This window comes from Ipomoea triloba, chromosome 6 (assembly GCF_003576645.1).
Source record: "Ipomoea triloba cultivar NCNSP0323 chromosome 6, ASM357664v1".
In the NCBI taxonomy this organism is placed as follows: Eukaryota; Viridiplantae; Streptophyta; class Magnoliopsida; order Solanales; family Convolvulaceae; genus Ipomoea; species Ipomoea triloba.
In genome coordinates, this window is record NC_044921.1 from 19,652,491 (window position 1) to 19,672,517 (window position 20,027).

A 20,027-nucleotide genomic window follows, 5' to 3' on the forward strand; every position below is an offset into this window, starting at 1 on the left:
TGACCAGTAAGAAATCGGCACCATCACTGCTGACATCATCAACTCCTTTTGGCGTGGCGTGCACTCTCCTCATGAGAGCGTGAGTTACTTGGTAGTTACACCCCCAAATGGTAAAATATCATGGACGGGTTGAAACAGCCAAGAATGTTCTGTTCTACGGGGGTCGAAAATCGAAATCTATGGTCGGCGACTAGAAACCACCCGTCACTTCCTCCGTCAAATTCAACCCCGGAGACTCGATTTTCTTTAACCCCGTGCGTGTGTCGCCGTTATATTTAACGCCGCGGACTTTCCGTACAAAACCCCTCTATATATATTCTGAAACTAAACTCTGCATCTCTGTCATTTGTTCTCCAGAAATTCCGCTCACTTTCGTTCTTCAACAACGATAAATCTCCAAAAAGAACAACGTTAAATCTCCTTCCTATACAAACCATACCCATATACATACGTACAAGAAAATCTCAGAGCTGAATTTCATTCTATTTTCTTCTGCAAATAGTACGAGGTACGCACTTCTTCACTTAATTACTGTGTTTAAGATTTTTATTTCCTGATTATTTGTTCCTATTTCGGAAAAGAAACCTTGAAGGGTAAAGGGGTTGTTGTTTTTCCTGTTTCAAATTGGTTAGAGTTTGCGGGGATTGGTCTAGGAGTTTGAATTTGGTAGTCTCCTCACTTCTTTATTAAATAAGCATTTTAGGAATTTTTTATACTTGTTTTTTTTTTTTTTAATAATTTGTAAATGTAATGGCTTTTTCATTTGTAGGATTTTCATTCATTTTTATGAATTGGGTTTGTTGATATGAAAAAAGACTAGCACATAGCAGTTCCTATATTGGTTTGTTCTTTGATCTAATATGCAAAAGAAGCCTTTGGGTGGGGTTGTGCCAAAATCTGAACTTTAACACCATAGATTTCTCAAAATATTTCTTTTCAACTTGAACTGTCATGTTTCCTGTACATAGTATATTGAATCGCATAGATTGGAACTTGGAAGAGTGGTTTCTGTTTTTTGTATGGTTAAGAATAGTATGCCAAGTTTGTTGTGGCTAGTTAGACAAGTTGGTCAAACTGTTGGCTTGATAGCTACAGGGTTACAAATTCAACCAAGTTAGTCAGAATGTTAACTTGATAACTCAAGTTGATTTTATTGGTGATTTGATAACAGTAAGGTTACAGTCAAGTTGGTTAGACTGTTGGCTCGATACCTATAAGGTTACAAGCGCGGGAGGGAGTTGAAAATTTTTCATGATGATTATGCATATGGCAATTTTTTACCCTTGATTGACATAGTATGCACTCTTCTTATTCAAATGAGGGCTGTAAAACTGAATTTATCTTATTCATTGGTTCTTGTAGGGTTGGGTGAACCAACAGAAAGACTTTTGACAGTGTGATAAGCTCATGTTTAGAATAGTCTGTGGCTGGAGCAGCTGATGTTATCCATATAGCATGGATTCGCATCAGTTTATTGCATACGGAGTGGATTTATCATTCTCGTCTTTCCCCCAAACTTCATCACTACCTGCTACGCTATTTGATTCCTTGAAATTTGACTCGACAAGTTCTCCTAATTCGCCGTTCAGTAATTGTTTTGATCCCCAGACCACGACAACTTTAAGTGACAGCCAGGAGCTCTACAGCTCTACAGAAAATCTTTCGGGAGCCAGTCCCTCCAGTAATTCTTCGCTGGATTACAACAGTTATCCCCAACGGTGCAGTCCCGCCTCGGACTGCCTTCCAGAAAGCTTGGTTCTTCCTTCCGGTGAATACACTTTTCTTCGGAATGTGAATCACAATGAGAAAATGAAGCATGTTTTGTGGCAGTTGGAGAGCGCTTTGATGGGGCCGGATGGGGTAGGAGCCACGAATTCAGATCCATCTGCGGGGGAAAATACACAAAAACAAACGTCGAGTCAGGGGTCTAGGTCTTGGAGCCAGGAAGCCCAGGGTTCTGGCCGATATGAATCTCAGCAGTCTTCATTTGGGAGATCGGGTGAAGGAATTCATAGCGAGAAACGCCACAAGACGATGTTAGATTTTCCTGCTCAGGGCGCTCCTCCTCCTGTTAATATCAAACAGCTGCTTATTGAATGTGCGAGAGCTCTTGATGAAAATAAACTGCTCGATTTCGACAGACTGATTGAGGTAGCACGGTGTGCTGTGTCTATTACAGGGGATCCTATTCAGCGCCTTGGGGCGTACATGATCGAAGGCTTAGTTGCGAGGAAAGAAGCGTCGGGCACAAACATTTATCGGACGTTGAAATGTAAGGAGCCAGCGGGGGACGACTTGCTCTCCTACATGCACATCTTGTACGAGATATGTCCGTATCTTAAGTTTGGTTACATGGCTGCAAATGGCGCCATAGCGGAAGCGTGTAGGAACGAAGATCGCATTCACATTATAGACTTCCAAATTTGCCAGGGGACTCAATGGATGACGCTTCTACAAGCGCTCGCTGCAAGACCTGGCGGTGCCCCCTACGTGCGCATCACGGGGATCGATGATCCGCTTTCAAAACATGCTCGGGGGGATGGTTTAGTTACGGTGGGGAAACGCCTTGCAGCTATATCCGAGAAATTCAATATCCTGGTCGAGTTCAATCCAGTCCCGGTTTTTGCCCCGCAAGTCACCCGGGAAATGCTCGATATTAGGCCTGGCGAGGCGCTGGCGGTAAACTTCCCGTTACAGCTCCACCACACCCCAGACGAGAGCGTTGACGTGAGCAATCCTAGAGATGGGCTTCTAAGGATGGTGAAGTCGCTCTCTCCCAAGGTGGTCACGTTGGTGGAGCAAGAATCGAACACGAACACCGCCCCGTTCTTCAGCAGGTTCATCGAAGCTCTCGAATACTACTCAGCCATGTTCGAGTCTCTGGACGTGGTCCTACCGAGGGACAGGAAGGAGCGCATCAACGTCGAGCAGCACTGCCTGGCCCGAGACATAGTGAACGTGATAGCTTGCGAGGGGAAGGAGAGGGTGGAGCGCCACGAGCTGTTAGGGAAGTGGAAATCGAGGTTCACCATGGCGGGATTTCAACAGTATCCCCTAAGCTCTTACGTTAATTCGGTAATTAAGGGCCTGTTGAAGTGTTATTCTGAGCATTACACACTTTTGGAGAAAGATGGGGCTATGCTATTGGGGTGGAAGGAGAGAAACCTCATCTCTGCTTCTGCTTGGCACTGAAACTAAGTCATACATAAAAACATACTCAGAAGTAGAAAGAACCTATTTTGTTTTGTCCTGGGATGGACACAGACACAAAGATTTGTTGTTGCAAATATGCACTTAGAAAATTTATGATGTTGGTAATTGAAATACATTTCATTTCTACCTGTAAATTGCAAGAATTAATCATTTATAAATGCTAATCTTGGTATAGATTTGTTCACACATGAATTATTCTTTGAGCATCTTCAAATATTGTAGTTTTTGAGCAGTTTTTGCATGTATGACTAGGAAAGAAAAGATGGAAGGGAAGGTAAAAAAAAAAAGAAAAATATAATTGTCAAATAAAAAAATGTTAAATTAGGGATTAGGGTGCATCTTGTGCGCTCAAAGCACAGAGAGGGAGAATTTTTTCCTTATTCTCTCTTTCTGAGTCTCAGAAAAAATCATTTCTCTCGCAAATTAAATTTCTTGTCTCTCTTCCAAATTATCATCTCTAATCTCCAACTCATTAAAAAATATAGAAAAAACTGCATATGGAGATGCTCTAACACTACCAGTTCTTGTATAATTGTATTCACCAATTTACAATTGCAAAAACAAGAAACACCAAGAAATTGTAGAATCGATTCATTATATTATACCAGATGGGGATATGATGTGTACAATTTATATAGATATACATAATTTTTCTTGTTCGTTCGTTATGGTTGCCAACGGACAAGAAAACACCAAATACATATATATATGTTATAACTCCAAGGGGAAAGAGTCAAAACAAGAAGGGTGTTGGAGACAACGTTGGCACCATTGAAGAAGAATAGCCTGCAGATCGCCTGAAAAATTACAATAAAATAAAGATAAAAGGGAATCAGAGGTAAAAAGAAAGAAACAGATTCGTTAGTTAGATCAATCCAAACATGGAACAATTTCAAGCTGAAAGAAGTATTCATCATCAAGATTCGACAACACCCATCAACTTATTTTGTTGAACTTACTACTTGTACTTTCTCTCTTATGTTCTGATAGGTACACACACATATATATCACACTCCAACAATAAATTATACTCTCTGTCCCATTTTATCTGTCCTACTTACTATTCATTAGTCAAATTAACTTTTTCTTCTTTGTATAATAAATTGAATTAAAATAAATTGAATTAAAAATAACTTCAGTCAAACCTAGTTAACCGAATCTGATATATAAGATGAGACTGATGGAATACTATTTATATTTCTCCACCCTCCCAGTTTTGACTGTAGCAAGCTATACTTATAAAAATGACTCGATTTATGTATAAACACTGCGTTTCAATTAATCAAAGTTTAAATTATTATTATATGTCGTATAAGAATTGATTGATTTCTAATTCAGATGCAATAATCTATGAGCGAATAAAGAAGAGTGGCATTGGTGGGTAGAGACATAATTGTGGGGATCATTGATGAATCTTCTCAACTACTCCTTTACAGCTATGAATGATATATCAAGGAAGAAAGAATTTGATAAGGTGATCCATGTGAACATCATTATCATGTCATCCAAAAAATCTATTGACTCATAATTACATAATAATAAGAAGACCACTCATAATTACATAATATATTTATTAAATTTTTTTTAATACAAATTAGTTCGTATCAGACTATCAGATCACAATATAATCTTTAATACGGAGTATATAATAAGGAATTTATGTTAGTGAGGAAGGGAAATCCTCCTAAAGAGATTTGCCCATTATTGCTCTTTGTAGTTAGATTTAGTGGATGCTATACATCCAAGATTATTATTATTATTATTATTTAAAAAAAAATATTTAGCATCGGATTAAAATTTATTTTAGTATGTATAATTTAAGTGGAATATTTTAGTCTATCAATTTATTAAAATATAATTTATTTGTAAGTTACATGAGTGTTGAACAATTCAATGCAAAAATAGGTGATTTTATAAGTGGTGTATAGTTGCAATGGGCAACTAAAAAAATAGGAGAAATGCTAATGAGTGATTGGGTAATGGTTAAGAATGTCAGCTTTGTTCTTTTCATTTGGTCTGAACCACTTGTTACTTGAGTGATCCATCTTTATTTTCTCAAATATATAAATAAAACCACTAAACAGACAAGGATGCCTTAAGACACTTAGCAAAACCGACAAAAATTAAGATGCATATATTATAAAATAAATAATATTATGATATTTAGAGAAAAAATCTACCCATTTATCTCATATTACATATTCAATTTAATATTTTATCATTATTTTTTTTGGTATTAAATTTAATTGGTGTTTAATATATTGAATCTGTAAAGTTGTAATGTAGCTTTTGAGTATATAAAACTTATTTATTAAATGTAAGATTAATTTTTATTAATTCAATCAGACATATGAAATAAAATGGAGAAACCTACCTATTAATATGCCTAAGAATGGTAATACAATTGAAATTGAAATTTAAATTATTTGAAATAACCTTTACATTTTAGTATATAAATTTTGATTTATTTGTGGTTTTAAATTATTAATTTAAAACAATTAATGCGTTAATTATTATGTACTTATTTGATTTTATTATTTCTCAAAAATATTGCAGTGGTTAGCCCACCAAATAATATATATGCAATTAATATATATGCTTTAATATTACAAATAGGAGATGCATTTATAATTATGTATTTGAAGTAAGAATTGAGAATCATCTGAATACTAATCATTTTATGCTTTTTAAGAAAATGAGTCGGTATTGCAAATAACTGTTCGTTCTTCAACCTTTAATCCAGTTCATTCGAAATTTAATGGTGAGCAAATTTATTTTTCTAATAGTCTATACGTGCCTATTTTCTTTTGTATAAATTCAATCATAAATTTTCCTTCACGCAGTTATATTCCGTGCATTGCATAATTAAATTCCATAATTAAATTGTTTTTTTAAAAGACATTAAATAAAGAGTATTGCGAAATTAATTTACTAGTAAAAAGAAACAAAAAAAAAAAAAAAAAGAAGATGAATTAGAGAAAATATTATGTGCGTACCCGTTTTCATCGCGATATTGCGGTGGTTTCGGCGAGGTTGTCGCGGAGGCGACCTTCCTGATCTTCCGGTTCGTTACGGCGGCGACGCCATCGCTCTTCTCCGGCAGCGGCGCAGTATCTTCGGATATGGAGGAGAGCGATGGCCTCCATTCCGCCACCGGACGACCGCGCCTCGTCACCACCACTCTCCCTTTCTTCCTCCTCCTTTCCGGCGGCGGAACCAGAGATCGCGTCTCCTCCGCCGGCGCCTGCTGCCGGAATGTCGATGCACCGCAGCACGTCACCAATTCCAATAGGAACTTCATCTTCAACCGCAAACGCATGCGATAAAGCGACGACGAACGGATCCACAGACTAATCGATTTACCGGAACGAAAACATGAGTCGAATTATGAAATAATTGATTGTTTTGTTATAGAGAGATCGCCATTGGAGGAAGAAGGAGCTGAGGTGAAGTGGCAGTGCCCCTCTGCGAGTGTCTATTGTCTCGTGAGCAAATGGGAGTTTTAATAGAGATCGGTACTGATCGAGGGCTCGTTATTTTGTCATGATGTTGAACCGTTACGGACTGCCACTTCTTTTTTTGCTTTTTTCACAAATTAGCCCACAAATTAGACCTTTTCCTACTTTATATAATAGAAATAAATGGATCCCCTCATTTCCCCTAGTTTGTGGGTACAAAGTTCAAAAGTATACAAAGTTAGTGGGGTTTGAACAAAAAAAAGTTAAAAGAGTGGACCATAGAAACTAGAAAGATATGGTAAAAAGTACGAAGAGACAAAGAGTATGGAAGTCTAGATAAGTAACGTATATAAGGATAGTCCCGATACGTAGATGCAAAGTTGGAGGGGTGGGACCTTACACCATACGCGGTAGACTATGCGATGGACTGTGTGGTAGAGCATTGCCACGCACGAGGTGGCCTAGGCATACCTCTCCCACACACCTTTCGGCTACATGAGCAAGGTGTCTTCAAGTGTCTCGTGAAAGTGTGCAGTTGTGCATGGTCATTTGCAGGTGATAATTGCGGAGCAATCTCCCCTTCCTGTGTTTTTTGACGGGAAAAGCCAGTCTCCATCTATAACTAGAAGGTTTATAGAAGCTTTTAGACATCATCATCTATTCATCTTCATACCAACAAATCATTCTCTCAATCTCAAACATTCTTCCTTTTACTTCTAAGCATTGTAATAGTACTTTTAATGTAATTTTTAAATATATAAATTTTGTATATTAATACTAAATTTAATATTAAAAAATTAAATTGTAAATAAATTCAATCTCATTAACTGAACTAAACACATAAAAAAAACCAAGTATTTATATTGGGGAGTGATATTACTGGTATGGAAAGAGTGCTAAGTACTTTATGTAAAGTAGAGACAGATAAGACATATTAAAGAAGGAAATTAATCTGATCTGCCGTTTGCATTTATCCTTTTAAAGAAAAGGATGAAGGCTCAAAGCTAAGCGATAAGGAAACAATAAAGCATCTTTCCAGTGCTTTGTGTGTACTTCTAAGTGTCTTTCACTAATTTTATTATGAACTTAACAAAATTTTCACTCTTTGAGTTAGGAGTTTAGTTTTTTTTTTTTTTTTTTTTTTTTTTTTAAAAGTTAGGAGTTTAGTTGAATTGCACATTTATCGAATGACAGTATCTTTGGAATATAATGGAATTGACTCTCATATCAAATTAAAACATGTTTCATCTCAACTAATAAAAGAATATATAAGTTAATGGTTAGACTGTACATTTATGTGTATATATTATATGTTGAACAACATTTGCATCAAATTTCTTTCTTTAACCAGAGAATAAATTGAAGGAATTTAGCAAAAAGAAAAACAAACATGTGATTGGTGCATTGGTTGTGTCAGCATCAAAACAGGTCAATTGAAGCAATTCAATATGAAGATTTCGTAGAGAAAACGGAACACATATGAATTAGTTCACAATTTCTGATTGTGTCAAGTAGTTTTCTGGGACGGGTAAATTACCTGTAGACGAAGGCAAATGTTACATACATAGTAATCGACGAAGGTTGCTTATATGTTTTTGTGCCACCTCGGACGTGTGCATTAAATGGGAGCGGTGACGTGTGAGGGTTACCATGGATGAAGTGGTCACTGTTCATCAACTTATAGACACCTCCATTACAAACAGACATGCAATAATGTGGACTGTAATATACTAGCAAAATCCGATCCAACAAGCTAAGCTAATAAGATATTATTTTATGTAGTACAATCAATGTGGAGTGCTGATTGAGCTAAGCACCAAATCGTTTGCCTAAAGGACATTGGGTTCTCTAATGTGAGTAGACGTGTGGGTTGGACAGAGTTGACACGAGGACGTGATGTTTAAACTGAGTTACGAGTGACTCATCTCGCATTAATTTTTGACGTGTGGATGAAAGTCACAGGTCTGATTAATTATTGTCGATCAACTCCCTCTCAGTTGAGTCATTGTACAACATGTTTCCCTATAGCTCTGCTACCAACGGTAAGATTAAGCACTTACTACTACGCCAGAAATTATAGCGCTATAGCCAAAGGCACGCACAATTTTATTTCTTTATATTTGTGTAATAGTCAACGCCACTGCACGGTCTGATGACAAAATGCTAAATTTGACTCTCCGAACCATAGTCCATCACCTTATCATCTAAAATTTTGTTTAAAGGCGGCATGTTAAAATAACACTTTTTGGAAAATGTTATTTGTCCCACAAGAAGTGCATGTACAAGAGATACAAATAGGCATATGCTTTGTTTGATAGAAACAAGTAACACTTTCTTTAAAACTCTATTTGTCCCACAACAAATACACTAAGGATCCAAATAGGCCTATACTTTGTTTCATTTGATGAAAATAAGTACATAAGACTTTGTTTGATGGCGAATGCACATTTGAGTCTTTTTTAAGTATATCATAATTTTAGTTATAAGTATTACAATATTTATAATTAGTAAGAATAAAGTTGACCCTAAATAGTATCACAATTTCGTATATAAGTATATTACAATAACTGTCATAAGTAACAATTTAATGTTAATTTAAATTGTTATTAAATCTTTTACAATAAGTATTACAATTTTTTTCATAAATAACATTTCACATATATAGGTATTATAAAATTAGATTAGAATTACACTTTGTAAGTATATATCATAATTTCAATTATAAATATTACAATTAATATTTATCATTAGGAACAATCATTTTTACCCTAAATATTGTCACAATTTCACTACATATAAATATTACAATATAAGTAACAGTTTATTTATTTCAAATTGATATTAAATTTTCTGTAATAAGTATTATGATTTCTATCCTAAGTAACAAGCAATTATCCTATATTTGACCCATTTCACGGATTAGGATTCGTGAGACCGTCTCTGACTTAATTTTTTTTTTGACTTGAATACATTTCATTTAGATGCAAATGGAATCTACTATTTATACTGTTTGTTACAAAAACTCATAAAAGAATACAACTATATATTCATTCAAAACTTTAAATTTAAAATAAAAAATGAATAATCAAATCATTCAAACAAATTCTAATTAAAGAGTTACGTGAAAATTCATATCTAAATTAAATGTTTACCTTTCATATTATAATAATTTTATACTATTATCCATTCAATTTGAAGATTTCTTAACTTTTTTTTTTTTGGGGGTGTGATAGATCAGAGTTAGTATTTGTATCTTAAATCTGGTGCTTCTGCATCTAGATTATGTTGACTAATTAGACTATAACCTCACATTCATATTATTAAAGTCTTCCTCTAAGTGGTTCAAGAACATGTTGACATTGTCAAATAATGAAAGGTGCACATACATATATAAGCAAAGCAGACCGAGCTTTCTTCCCCACCTGATTTTGAAGTTCACTCTTTACTGACTACTGTCTATGTTAGGATTGTCTGGGACTCAAATCAATGACCTGACTCTGATCTAACACCGCTCGTCAGAAGTTAGTAATGAAGACGACATAACTTTATTTCATTATACCGTCACATTTTCGAAGGGAAAGATGCTAGATTTGGCCTTTTGAACTTCCGCCTACCTATCTCTTTGTCACCTTAATTGTGATAGGCTTAGACCCTTCATGGACCTCCACCCAATATTAATTCTAAAATATTCATCTACCAAAATGTAGACAACTAGATAGCTACATAAATACACTGCGACTAAGTACATGGTATCGTAAGGTACGTCATGCATGTAATCTTATAATGTAAGTTTTAAGTTCTTATGTGTTTAAACTTTATTATTATTATTATTATTTTTATAAAGTGGTTTCGTTTATTTGAAGAATGAATATAAAGAATTCACACCTATAAGACGTATTTACTTTTTTTTTTTTTTTTAGAACAGAAAGATATATTAATTTAAATCCAAAGTAAGAGCATTACAAATGATAGTGGGAGGGGTTGAGAACCACTCCATACGATCAGACATAGAAACAGACTGCTTAGCTAACAAATGAGCTGCCTGATTCGCAGATCGCCTAGAGAACGATAAACTAATATGAGCAAACGTGCTCATTAAGTTTTTAATATCAGCTAAAATTAAATGAAAAGAGGAGTCACCCAAGGTCGACTTGAGACCTTGCACAACTAAAAGAGAGTCAGTCTCAACATTGATATTGTCAAAGTTGTTGGATTTAAGCCAACTAAGTGATTCCCTAATCGCTACTGCCTCAGCTTCCTTAGCATTATAAATTCCTCTCCAGCGGAGTCCACGTGCTGCTACAAATTGACCGTGATTATTCCTTAAGACACACACAAACCCCATGTTTCCAGTATGCTTATCGATTTGCTGCATCAACATTCAACTTTAGAAATCCTTCTTGAGGTTTAGTCCATTTGACAGGCTCAGTAATATCTTTCTTCACCTCAACATGGTCCTTAGTAACCACGTCTGTCCAATCTTTGTAGTAGGCCCGAGCACTTCGGACTGTGGCTTCTACAGAATCAAGAGCTTGATTGTTCCAGATGATATTGTTTCTCATAGACCAGATTTTCCAACATATAATGTAAACAATGCAGACTTGGTAGTTGGTTATGGAAGAAGCAAGGTGAATTAACCAATCATTGAAGCAGTTAATGTTTCTGGGCAGGGGCCGGACACCTATGAGATTCCAGCATGCCTTTGCATATTTGCAGCTCACGAAAATATGGAAGATTGATTCTTCTCCATCTGAACAAAGCGAGCATCTGTCACTGCAATTCACCTTTCTCTGGATTAACAAATCCTTTGTCGGAAGACTATTTGTGCATGCTTGCCATAGAAAAGTTTTCACCTTTGGAGGGAGTTTGCACTGCCAGAAATTACTCCACAGCTGAACATCTTCATCTCTTAAATGTTGACTGATGACTTTGTAACAGCTTTTAACTGAGAATTTACCATCAGACTCAGGGCCCCAAATGATCTTGTCTTGAGCTTGCGACTTGGGCAAGGGAATCCTTAATATCAAGTCTGCATCCCTCTGGTTAAACACCAATCTGATCGCTTCCTCGTCCCAATTCAGATCATTTGGGTCAATAAGGTCTGCCACCTTTGCATTCTCCATAAGGGGGAAGGGATGAGATGTCATTTTCGCATTATTTGGATCGGGAAGCCAATTATCCTGCCACACACGAACTTGATTACCATTTCCAATCCTCCACCTAACATGCTTACGTATGATTTCCTGGGTTGAACACAAGCTGCTCCAAATATAAGAAGGGTTAGTACCAAGTTTAGCTTGAAGAAAATTGGTGTTTGGGTAGTACCTAGCCTTGTAGATTTTTGTGACAAGGGCATCAGGATTCTGCATTAGTTTCCATGCCTGTTTGGAGAGTAAAGCTAGGTTAAATTCATAAAGGTTCCTGAAACCGAGACCACCCCACTTCTTGGGTATACAAAGAGTATTCCAAGCCTTCCAATTTATGCCTCTATTGACTTTCCCACCACCCTTCCACCAATAAGAGTTCATCACGGTCTCCACTTCTTTAATCAGCCCCTTTGGTAGCAAGAAAACCCCCATAGCATACGTAGGAAGAGCTTGAAGAACTGTTTTCAAAAGGATTTCTCGACCAGCTCTAGATAGGAACCTTTGGTTCCATCCCTGAATGCGATTGACAATCTTTGATTTTATGAAATTCAGAATCTGCTTCTTGTATTTCCCCATTATCATAGGTAGGCCAAGGTAGTTACTAGAGCTAGAGTTGCATTGAACACCCATGATGTCACACACTCTGCCCTTAACACTCTCTTCCACATTTGCACTGAAAACCATAGCAGATTTATCCCTACTGATACTTTGTCCCGATGCCTTTTCATAAGCTTGGAGAAGATGCTTCAAATTATTAGCTTCATGAGCATTAGCTTTGAAGAAAATATAGCTATCATCTGCAAAAAATAGGTGGCTGACGGATGGTGCATTCCTTGCAACTGAGATGCCATGAATCTTCCCTCCTTTCTCATATTCCCGCAACATTGCGCTGAAGCCCTCTGCCACAAGGATAAACAAGTAAGGGGATATGGGGTCCCCTTGTCGAAGTCCCCTTTCTGGTTTTATGGGGCCTATTTCATCCCCATTGTTTAAGACAAAATATTCCACAGAAGATACACATTCCATCACCAATGAGACCCATCGCTCCTCAAAACCAAACTTAAGCAAGATATTACAGAGTAATGGCCATTCCAGTCTGTCGTATGCTTTACTCATGTCCAATTTTAGGGCTGCATATCCATCCTTGCCCTGTGTTTTCCTTTTCAAATAATGCTGCATTTCAAACGCAATCATTATGTTGTCAGTAATTAACCTGCCAGGCACAAAAGCACTTTGGGTGTCACAAATAATACTGTCAAGTAGGACTTTCAACCTATTTGCAAGGGCATTTGCAAGGATTTTATAAGCAACAGTGCACAAGGCAATCGGTCTGAGATCAGCCAAATTTTCTGGATTATGTTTTTTGGGAATTAGAACAATTTGGGTTGTATTGATACCTTTTGGCAACTTTCCAGATTCTAAAAATTCATTGCAGTAAAGGACCAAGCTTTCACCGAGAATATCCCAATAGCTTTGAAAAAAACCAGGGTTAAATCCATCAAACCCCGGGCTTTTATCAGGATGCATTCCAAACACTGCCTTCTTGATTTCACTACTAGAGAATTTCCTCATCAAGATTCTGTTTTGGGCAATGGTAACTTTCTGCTCAATACAATTAAGGACAGGAATTTGATTTCCAGCCGAACTAGTGAATAAAGTAGTGAAATAGTTCCTAACCAAGGTATTGAGTTCAGGACCTTACATAATCCAATCACCACTTTGATTTCGGAGCCTTTGAATCGTGTTGTTCCTCCTCCTCTGCCTGACTGCATTATGGAAGAACTTTGTGTTGTTATCACATCCTTTATACCAGAACACCTTGGCCCTTTGTTTCCAGAATTGATTTTGTTTGTCAAGTAGGTTAATGAATGATTTCTGAGCTTGTGAGAACTCCCATATGCCACAACCATCAGTCCTATTTCTGAGATAGCACATTTTCCTTCTGAAGTGTTCGATTTGGGGTTGCAAATTTTTATTGTAATCCTTGCCCCACTTCCAAATAGCATGGCTACAAACCTCAAATCTAGAGCATAAATTGAGGCCTTCAGAGAGATTCCAGGATTGAATAACAATCTCTCTGCACTGATTTTCCTTTAGCCAATAATTCTCAAATTTAAATCTCCTGCAATGTCTAGCCTGAAGTGATAGTGAAGGCCAGATGACAAGAGGTAAGTGATCACTACATGGGGCTTCCAAGGACACAGCCTTAGCTTCTCCGAAACAATCAATCCAATCACCATTAACTAGTATCCTGTCAAGTTTCTCTCTAATCCAGTTTGGTCCACCTCTGCCTTTTTCCCATGTATATTGGTATCCTTCAAATTCAAAGTTTGTGAGTCCACTAGCATTGATCGCCTCACGGAATCCATTGATTAGACGGTCTGGATGGCGAACACCCCCTATATTTTCGTCCTGGGAGATTAAATCATTGAAATCCCCCATCAAGATCCATGGGAGGGAGTTTTGGGTTGAAAGTTGTTTAAGTAGGTTCCAAGATATCTCACGCCGATTTCTTTCTGGACAGCCGTAAAAACCTGTAAAACGCCACAATGAAGAAGAATGTGCAGCCTTGATAGTAGTATCAATATGATTCCTAGAATGGCTTAGAATACTTAGCTGCAAATCCTTTTTCCAGATAATAGATAATCCTCCACTAAAACCCAAGCAATCCACAGTGAAAATATTGTCAAAGCCTAGTTTAGACCTTATAGTGTCCATCCTATCAGAACACAGTCTGGTTTCCATCAAAAAAATTAACAGTGGCCTCTTTGTGTGGACTATGTCCGTAAGGACTTGAACCGTCATGGCGTTGCCTAGCCCTCGACAATTCCAAGATATATAACTCATTGGTTAAACAAGGATAGAAACTTGTCACAAGAACAAGAAGGAGGAAGCTTGTCACAAGAACAAGAAGGAAACATAAAAATGTAGAGGAAACCAGGTAAAACTCATTCAGTAATTTCAACAAACAGGTAATGGGCAACCCCAAATGTCATAGCAGATAGCATCATTTTAAGGCCAATATCTCAGAAGACAAACCAAAGTTCAGCAGACCCAGACTAAACACAATCCCAACACCAGAACTGAAACCACCCAAGAAACGAAGTTGGAAGCCTACCCCATGATAAGAGAGTCAAGGATCACGCTTTGTTCGAAACGAGAGGTTCTTCACTCCGTGCAGAACAGTGTAGCAGCTTCACCCTCCATGCATGTTAACATTAAAAAATTCCCTGAAGAAAATTCAAAGAAGACTACTGCATCTTTTAATCTTCTAATTTTTGACTTCCCCACATCCCTAAGACGTATTTACTTATAATTCTTAAAATAGGTAGAGTGTCAACTTATCACTTTAAAACTTATTACCCATTACAGAAATAGTCGCCTGATTTATTTACAATTAAAAACTCCTGATTTTATGATGAGATTAAGAAAATAGGTTGCCCCACTTTAATTTTATGTTGAGTATTTTTAACATTGGTTCATATGATACCTTGTCCGATCCAACTAAGCATACCATGGGAAATATATAGTTCATTACTTCATTATATACATTTTATTGGACGAAGCAACGTAACCCATTTGGAGAGTTTGAGTGGCCACAAGTGAATGCCCATTTTTGAAGCCCACATAAAAGCAAGTCATTTTGAATTGTTCCACGTTCATATATATAGCTAGTTTATGCCAGCTTTCCACAATATTCATACCTTGTAGGAATGACAATGGGCTGGTTAGGTTAGCGTGACTATCAATTATTATTGTGTAAATCATACTATCAAATAATGTACATTCAGTATAAAAATAATGTACATTTAATACAAAATTAAATTTTTGATTGGATGATCGTCACATCAGTGATGACTTGAGGATAAGGCCCTGTTTGGTAAATAACTGTTTGCCGATTGGGTTAGAAGGTATGATTTGTTGATAATATTAGCTGATTGTAGAAAGTTGTTTGATAAATTAGCTGTTAGCTGATAATTGATTAGTATAATTTCTTTTTCTCAAAAAGCTAATTGAAAAGGCTGCTTTGAGTAGCCTTTTGAATTTTAGCATTTTGGAGTTACAAAAAGCTTATTAACCAAACAACTAATAGTGGTCAAATAAGCCAAAATTGGCTGATAGGCTGATAATTTACCAAACAGGACCTAAGTCAAATTTGTTCGAATTGCATAATTTTGGACAGTTCAGAGACAAAATTGCAATTTTTTTTTTAATTGGATGACCCAACTGCATTTTTGTGTGTGGTTCGGTAGTTAATTTAAACTTTTTTTCCTATTTTCAATTAAAAAATTTAGCAATTAGAAGTATTAATTGATGTTCTCAGGGCAGCGACAGTCATGGTGGCCATGTTTAGGCTTCTGCTTCTATCTCTATTGGGCTAATGTGATATTCTTTAATGGAGATTCAATACTAAAAGAGGTTTTGGAGTATTTATACGCATGAATTCCATGCAAAATTTTAAAAACAAAATAAATTTTCTTGACTTCATCTCACATGGTTGCCACATACATGTCAAATTTACTGGTTGAGGAGGTGACCCACCTACTACTCGGTATGATTGGAGAGTTTTGAATAGTCGAGGGTGCTGATTGCACTTATTTTGAGTTCAATGGTTAGATTACACTTTGTTGATCAGTTAGTTTGATGTTCATTTTGAATGTTTTTTCCTTAAAAATAAGGGTCACATTTGTGTGAGACCGTCTCACGGATCCTTATTCGTGAGCCGGGTCGGGTCGGATCAAAGCACCATGCAAATGTCATACTTATATGTGCAAATCTTACACTTATATGCTCAAATATAACACTAATAAAAAATATAATTTTTGTTACTTATAAGAGGAAAAGTAATACATTTTCCATAATAAGTAAGGTTCACAAGTACCTCTCACTTATAAGGGCAAATATAATACTTTTGAGGAAAAATGTAATACTTTTAAATCGAAATGTAAAAGTATTGTATTTTCCCTTAAAAGTATTACATTTACCCTAATAAGTAACAAAAATTTTATTTCTAATTAGTATTACATATGAGCATATAAGTATGTCATTTGTACATAGAAGTGTTACTTTTGCATCTTGACCCGACCCGTCTCATGGTGGGACGGACTCAGACAAATTTTTGCCTAAAAATAATAAGCTAGTTTAACAATAACATTGTCAAACAGATTGATATTTGAGAAGCAAATTAAAATTTCAATTGGACTCCCAAATATAGCATTATATTGATGAAATTTAAAACGCAAAAGTCAAGATGGAAGAAGCTAAGTTAACCGCCGGCGTAGTATTATGTTAATGTGGTTGTTAAACCATCATATCATATCGATCGCAACCTCTAATACGACTTGTCAGTTTGGTAAAATAATTAACCTATAGTCAATTTTAACTTATTTGACTACTATTAGCTATTTGATTTGGTTAAAAATTAATATAAATGTTTGATTAATCAACTTTTTATAACTATAAAATGTTAATAAAATTCAAAAAATTGTTCAAAGTAACTTTTTGAGAAAAGATATTATACTAAACAGCTATTACCAAACAACTAATTTACCAAACACCTTTTTACAAATCAACTAATGTTATTAACTAATTATATCCTCTAACCCAATCAGCTAACAGCCATTTATCAAATATGGCATTTTTGAATTATGATCACAAATAATATTAATTTAGTAATTATTTTGTCATAATTATATTACATAACAAACAGTACACAGAAGCTGAGTCCATGTACGTACCATGCATCAAACAAAACAAATTAAAACAAACTCATGCACTCATCATTTCGTCGTCGTCCAACACAATTTGTTTGTTTCTCAAGTTTGGTTCAATTGTTTTAGCGCAAGAGACAATTAAGAGATGAGCAGCAGATCGAGTGGAAACAACTTCCCAGGCCACCACCTAGATTCCTAGCTAAACGGATAACCCACCTTTAAACATATATTGGATCGGAATATTCAATTTGCATATGTTGAATAACACTTCTATGAGACTGTCTCACGGATATCAATTTGTGAGACATGTTGAATTTTTGATTAATGAGTCGGATCTTTGATCTCATTAATCAAGGATCCGACCTGTTTCACAAATTAAGACCCGTGAGACAGTCTCACACAAGTTTTTGCCTATTAATAAACATATATATATAATCAATGTTTAATTTGCCTTCATCATATATATGGAGTATTTTTTATTTAAAACAAAAAACAAAAAAAACTCCGTAATAGCTATGAACAGATACTACATTGTAACAGAACCAGTACTACTAAAAAAAATTGATTAGTTAGTCAATTTTTTTTCTGAAAACATTAATTAGTCAAACTTAGTTGCATTAATTGTCAAAGAGCAAAAAAGTAGCACAAATGGGATAGAGGAGATATATAGGCATGGGCAAATGTAATGCTTTTGAGAACAAATATAATACTTTTACATTTTGATTTAATTATTTATAAGAGAATATAATACAATATTTTTTATGAAAAAAGTAATACTTTTACATCAAAATGTAAAAGTATTACATTTGTCTTAAAAATATTATGTTTTCCCATAAGTAACAAATACTTTATTCCTAATTAATATTACATTTGCTAGTATAAGGATCCATGAGACGGTCTCACACAAACGTAATATTTGGCAAAAACTTGTGTGAGACCATCTCACGAATCCTTGTCCGTGCGACGGGTTCGCGGGTCGGGTCACTATTAAATAATGTAATACTTAAACTATCAAATATAATACTAAATCGGGAATAAAATGTTTATTACTTATATGAGATGTAAAAGTATTTCATTTTCCTCTATAAGTGCAACATTACTTATAAGGAAAAATATACTTCGTAATACGTTTGATGAAAAAAGTAATACTTTTACATCAAAATATAAAAGTATTACATTTATCATCAAAAGTATTATGTTTTTCCTTATAAGTAACAAACATTTCATTCAGGATTTAGTATAAAATTTGCTAGTATAAGTATTACGTACATTTGTATATTGATCCGACCCGACCCATCTCACGGATCTTCACACACAAGTGTGACCCCTAGGGTCTATTTATTTATATTATTTGTTTTCAATTTTTTTATAAGATCAGATATTTTCAAATTTACCTTCCTTTTTAGTTTATTCTTTTATGTACTAACTTTGAAAACAAAATATTCATTGATTTATTACAATATATTTTCTAACATGTTAATAATTGTTGCGAAACTGGATGTATCATCGCGTGAATAGTGTATGATTTCAATTGCAGTAAAGTAATAAGGTATAGAGGAATACAGATAATACAGAGAGAATAATGAATACTCTTATTAATCAACCTTCAGTCCAATATATACAAGCTAATAATAAAGATGAAGAGGTATTATGATAATATAATGCTTCTAGTAATATCCACATCTATTATTTACAACACTGCCTCTTAAACATTACTATATCATACTCATGCCTCGTTAAAAACCTCACTAGAAAAATCCAGTAGGAAAAAAATCTAGTGAGGAAAAGAGTACATAATATATGTATATTCGTGTGTTGCCTAGCTGTCTTGTTATATTTGAGCGTATTTTACTACGTGGCCGCGTATTTACTCTATCAACATCAATATATAAATGATAAAAGTTGAAAAGTCTAAGCTAATAATAGTATGATTTATGAATTATTAGAAATTATAACACGTACACAGACACAAATACAGCCAGTTCGTTTAACTAATCAATTATATTAATTCCGTTAACTCACACTTTTGAATCAAATTAATTGTTAATCAAAATTCTTAACCATTAACTGAACTGAAATATTTTAGTTAAAATACGATTAATCAAAATTTATTGATTCAATTGGTTAATTAATCAAAATTTTACCAAGTTGTAGATCCTCCTACTAAGAAGAGATAGATATGCATGTGAGGTGAAATGTGAAAATGATACTTAATTATTGTAATAGATAGATGTGGTGGGAAGGCCACAAATGAATAATGATGTTTGTAGGATCCTTCAAAATGATGAAACCTCAAACTTGTCAGATGATGAACTAAGTTACTATTCCATTTGCAGAGAATGTGATAATATGAATGGCAGACAGAGAGAGAGATCCCTATATATGTAGTGCTGCACTAATGAGATTTGTCTCCCCTTCCTCGGCATCTTCTTCCTTTTGTAGTTCTTCAACAACTGCCTTAGGATTTAGATTAACCATAATAGTGTTTTTCATGT

General features: G+C 35.2%; 2 protein-coding genes across 2 annotated transcripts; one reads left to right on the forward strand and one right to left on the reverse strand.

Annotated features, from left to right (window-relative positions):
* The first annotated feature begins 326 nt into the window (after positions 1 to 326).
* On the forward strand, positions 327 to 3,399 carry LOC116022239 (scarecrow-like protein 21). The gene is made up of 2 exons (XM_031262867.1): positions 327 to 508; positions 1,363 to 3,399. The coding sequence occupies exon 2, from the start codon at positions 1,456 to 1,458 to the stop codon at positions 3,190 to 3,192; it is 1,737 nt and encodes a 578-aa protein (XP_031118727.1). The 5' UTR covers positions 327 to 508; positions 1,363 to 1,455; the 3' UTR covers positions 3,193 to 3,399.
* A 380-nt stretch (positions 3,400 to 3,779) lies between these two features.
* On the reverse strand, positions 3,780 to 6,739 carry LOC116022240. The gene is made up of 2 exons (XM_031262868.1): positions 6,210 to 6,739; positions 3,780 to 4,010 (listed from the first exon to the last, which is right to left on the reverse strand). Exons 1-2 carry the CDS (start codon positions 6,530 to 6,532, stop codon positions 3,947 to 3,949), a joined length of 387 nt encoding a protein of 128 aa, XP_031118728.1. The 5' UTR covers positions 6,533 to 6,739; the 3' UTR covers positions 3,780 to 3,946.
* Between the last annotated feature and the right edge of the window lie 13,288 nt (positions 6,740 to 20,027).

Excerpts from the sequence above, each read along its gene's own strand:
- LOC116022239 (XM_031262867.1), top strand. The coding sequence starts at position 1,456 with ATGGATTCGCATCAGTTTATTGCATACGGAGTGGATTTATCATTCTCG.
- LOC116022240 (XM_031262868.1), bottom strand. The coding sequence starts at position 6,532 with ATGCGTTTGCGGTTGAAGATGAAGTTCCTATTGGAATTGGTGACGTGC. Across the intron at positions 4,011-6,209 it reads CAATATCGCGATGAAAACGG|GCGATCTGCAGGCTATTCTT; the intron begins GTACGCACATAA and ends GTAATTTTTCAG.